Genomic DNA, 3,024 nt, shown 5'->3' on the forward strand with positions numbered 1-3,024 from the left:
AAAAAAATAAAAAAAAAAAAAAAAAAGAGGGGGTGGAGGGAGGAAGGAAAAAAAGGGGAAAAAATGGGGAAAAAAAAGGAAAAAAAGGAAAAAGTATCGAGTGTCCAGTATGACCATACATGGGGGCATTTAGAGCAGTGCTGCTACACGCAGCTGCAGACCAGCTCCAGGCCCGGGTCTGCCATCCCCAGAGCTCGCTCCGGGCCGGTCCCAGAGGTTCTATGGCGGTGAAGAAAACACCGACGGTGCCCCGATGGGTAGGAACGGGGCAGGGCCGCAGGGGGCACAGGTGACACCCTTGGGATCTTTTTGCCCCGGCTCGGGAGAGAAGTGACGGCGGCGACGCTGTGTTCCAGGTGCGGATGGTGAGAGGGGAGTTGGTCGATGAAGCCGGTAGCTCCGCTTTGGAGTGGATAGGGTTAATCCGGGCCGCCCGCAACGCCCAGGAGCAGACTCTGGAGGCCGTCGCGGACCTGCCGGGAGGACAGGTACACCCCGCCCGTCCCTCGCAGCTCCCCGCGCCGCCCCCGCGGCTCTCTGACCGAGTGCCCCTTCTGCCCCCACGCAGATCTTCTACCGGGCGCTGCGCGACGTGCAGCCCGGCGAGGAGCTCACCGTGTGGTACTCCAACCCCTTGGCGCAGTGGTTCGACATCCCGCTCACCGCCACCCCCACGCACGACGAGAAAGGTAGGGGACGCGTTGCCGGGTCCCCACGTGCAATACGAGTGGTGGGTGAGTGCGAGGTAACCCCACCGGAGCAGCGTGCCGGCACGGGGACTTCAAACCTCTCCGCAAGACCCCCAGTTGCCGATTTCCGAAGGGCGATCCGCGGTAGCGTACGGCAGGGCCCCATCCCTCGGGGCGCTCCGGCAGGGGCACAACGCAACATCGCCGAGTGCGCGGTGGGGCTGTAGGAAACAACTTTGCGGCTAAGTGCCTCTGGAGGGGAGGTGTGTGTACGTGGAAATATCGCTTCCCCCTCGCGTGTGCCCCGGCCGGAGCCTCGCACGCTCGTGTCGGGGTGTAACGCGGGCAGAATCGCGGTCAGTGAGAAGGTGGATCATTCGATGAAGCTCAAACCGGCCCTAAATGTCCCTAAGACGCCCGAGGACATTGGGAATGGAAAGACAGCGGCCCTGGACCACTCGCTTCAATGCGCAAACCGATTCTCAGCTGGAATTGTACCCCTCACCTTTACGCTGCGAAGAATCAGTGACAACGCGGTAATGCACGAAATGGGGGGAAGGAAGTTGGAAAACTTCAGCCCGAGCCTCGCCCGACGCGACCACGGGCGCTCCGGAACCGCTGGATCTGACGCTGGGAAACCGCCTGCCGTCGAACTGCAGGAACTCTCGCATGGCTCCATGTGCCGGGGCGGTACCCGGAGAGGCAGCCCCTGCTCTGCACCCCCCACGGACAGCAGCGGGACCCACCTTCACGTCCGAGCCGACCCCACGGCCCCGCCGTTCCCAGCCCGCTTGGTGCTGGGCCGGAATTCGAATGCTGAAGCTCTAATGCTAAGGATGGAAAACTGGGGAAAAAGAGAAAAAGAAAAGAAATACAACCAAAAAACAGAGTGGAAGAAATTTTCATTTTAGTTTCAATATTTTCGAAAGCTTGAACAAACGAAACCCAATCGAATTGATCCTAACGTTATGCGATAGAGCCGATTTTCTTTCTTTTTCGATATACTTTATTTTTATTTTTATTTTATTATTATTATTTTTTTATCCCCTTCCCGCTCTGGGCTGGGACAGCAGTGCATGCAACCACGCCGCCGAGAAGCATGGAGCCAACAGTGCGCGTTGGGAACGGGCAACGGAACGGGTGTCCGGAGCTGGGCATGGCGTTGTCCGAGAGCTGTGCCACTCCACGTCCACCCCGACGCCACCGTTTTGCCCAGCAAGCGGGGGCTCCAAGGGTTGTCCGGTACTCGGCCGCTTGTTGGTCGTTGCGGTGCGTGGAGCCTTGAGGGAGGAGTGGATGGGAGCGTGTGGGGCGCGCAGCAGCTGAGGGAACTTCGGGGATGTTGAAAATGTATGAGCGATGTTTGGAGATGGACGGCTCAGATGGTAGAGGGATGGGGAAATGGGTATGGGTGGTGGAGGGGAAGAAATCAAGGAAAGAGGGGGGGGAAGTGAAAGGTTCAGGGAGAGAGAGGGGGAGAGGAAAGAGAGAAAGAGAGAAAGAGAGAAAGAAAGGAAGGGAGGAAGGGAGGAAAGGAGGAATGGGAGGAAGGGCGAAAAAAGAAGAATGAAAGGCAGGAAGGAAGGACACGTTCAGAGAAGATGAAGACGTCCGCACGGCGGATGCCCCCCGCAGGCAGCGCAGAACGAAGCGGCGCTCCGGGCCGGGCCGGCAGCGAACAGCCGCGGCCACCGGGGTCTCTTCCGCTTGAGAGGATCCGAAATGTTCGGAGCCGGGGCACAAAGGGCATTGTCCTCTGAAAGGGAACGATTACATATGGCCCATACATATCGGATATTGTCTCGCCGCGTAATGAGGGGCTCACGATCATTAGATTGGCCTTTGTTCTGCGCGGCCGGCTCCCCGCCATACGCCGCCTCTGCTGCGAGCGCCAACAGATGGCCCCCACCCCCGACAGCAGACCCCGGCGGCAGCTGCTCCCCCCCGTGCCCGGACGGGAGAGCTCCGGGGCCGCATCGCGCAGTGCCGCGGGGTGGGAGCGGGACGGGAGCGGGACGGGAGCGGGGCTGCCGTCTGCGGGCCGCGGGCTGAAGGTGCTGCCCTTTCCCTCCGCAGGGGAGGAGCGCTACATCTGCTGGTACTGCTGGAGGACCTTCAAGTACCCCAACAGCCTCAAGGCCCACGTCCACTTCCACTGCGCGCTGAGCCACGGGCGGCCCTTCCTGCACTCCGAGCACGGCCGCCCCCCCGCCGCCGCCGCCTTCGGCCTCTCCTCGAGGGCGGCCGGCCCTCATCCGCCTGGCTGCGGCCCGCGAGACGCCGTCAAACGAGAGGCTGCCGCCGCCTCCCCGCCGCCGGTCAAGCCCCGACGTGC

At 61.3% G+C, this 3,024-nt stretch overlaps 1 protein-coding gene across 1 annotated transcript in view; it reads left to right on the forward strand.

Moving 5' to 3' along the window:
- Positions 1 to 3,024, forward strand: part of PRDM13 (PR/SET domain 13) — a 5,491-nt gene that overhangs the window by 840 nt on the left and 1,627 nt on the right. The window contains exons 2-4 of the mRNA XM_042827737.1: positions 357 to 488; positions 569 to 689; positions 2,766 to 3,020. Coding sequence (XP_042683671.1) covers positions 357 to 488; positions 569 to 689; positions 2,766 to 3,020 — 508 coding nt within the window. The remainder of the gene's footprint in view (positions 1 to 356; positions 489 to 568; positions 690 to 2,765; positions 3,021 to 3,024) is intronic.

The sequence above is a fragment of the Centrocercus urophasianus genome, unplaced genomic scaffold, assembly GCF_019232065.1.
Source record: "Centrocercus urophasianus isolate 14NV4802_14NV808 unplaced genomic scaffold, USGS_Curo_1.0 seq_10, whole genome shotgun sequence".
NCBI lineage: Eukaryota > Metazoa > Chordata > Aves > Galliformes > Phasianidae > Centrocercus > Centrocercus urophasianus.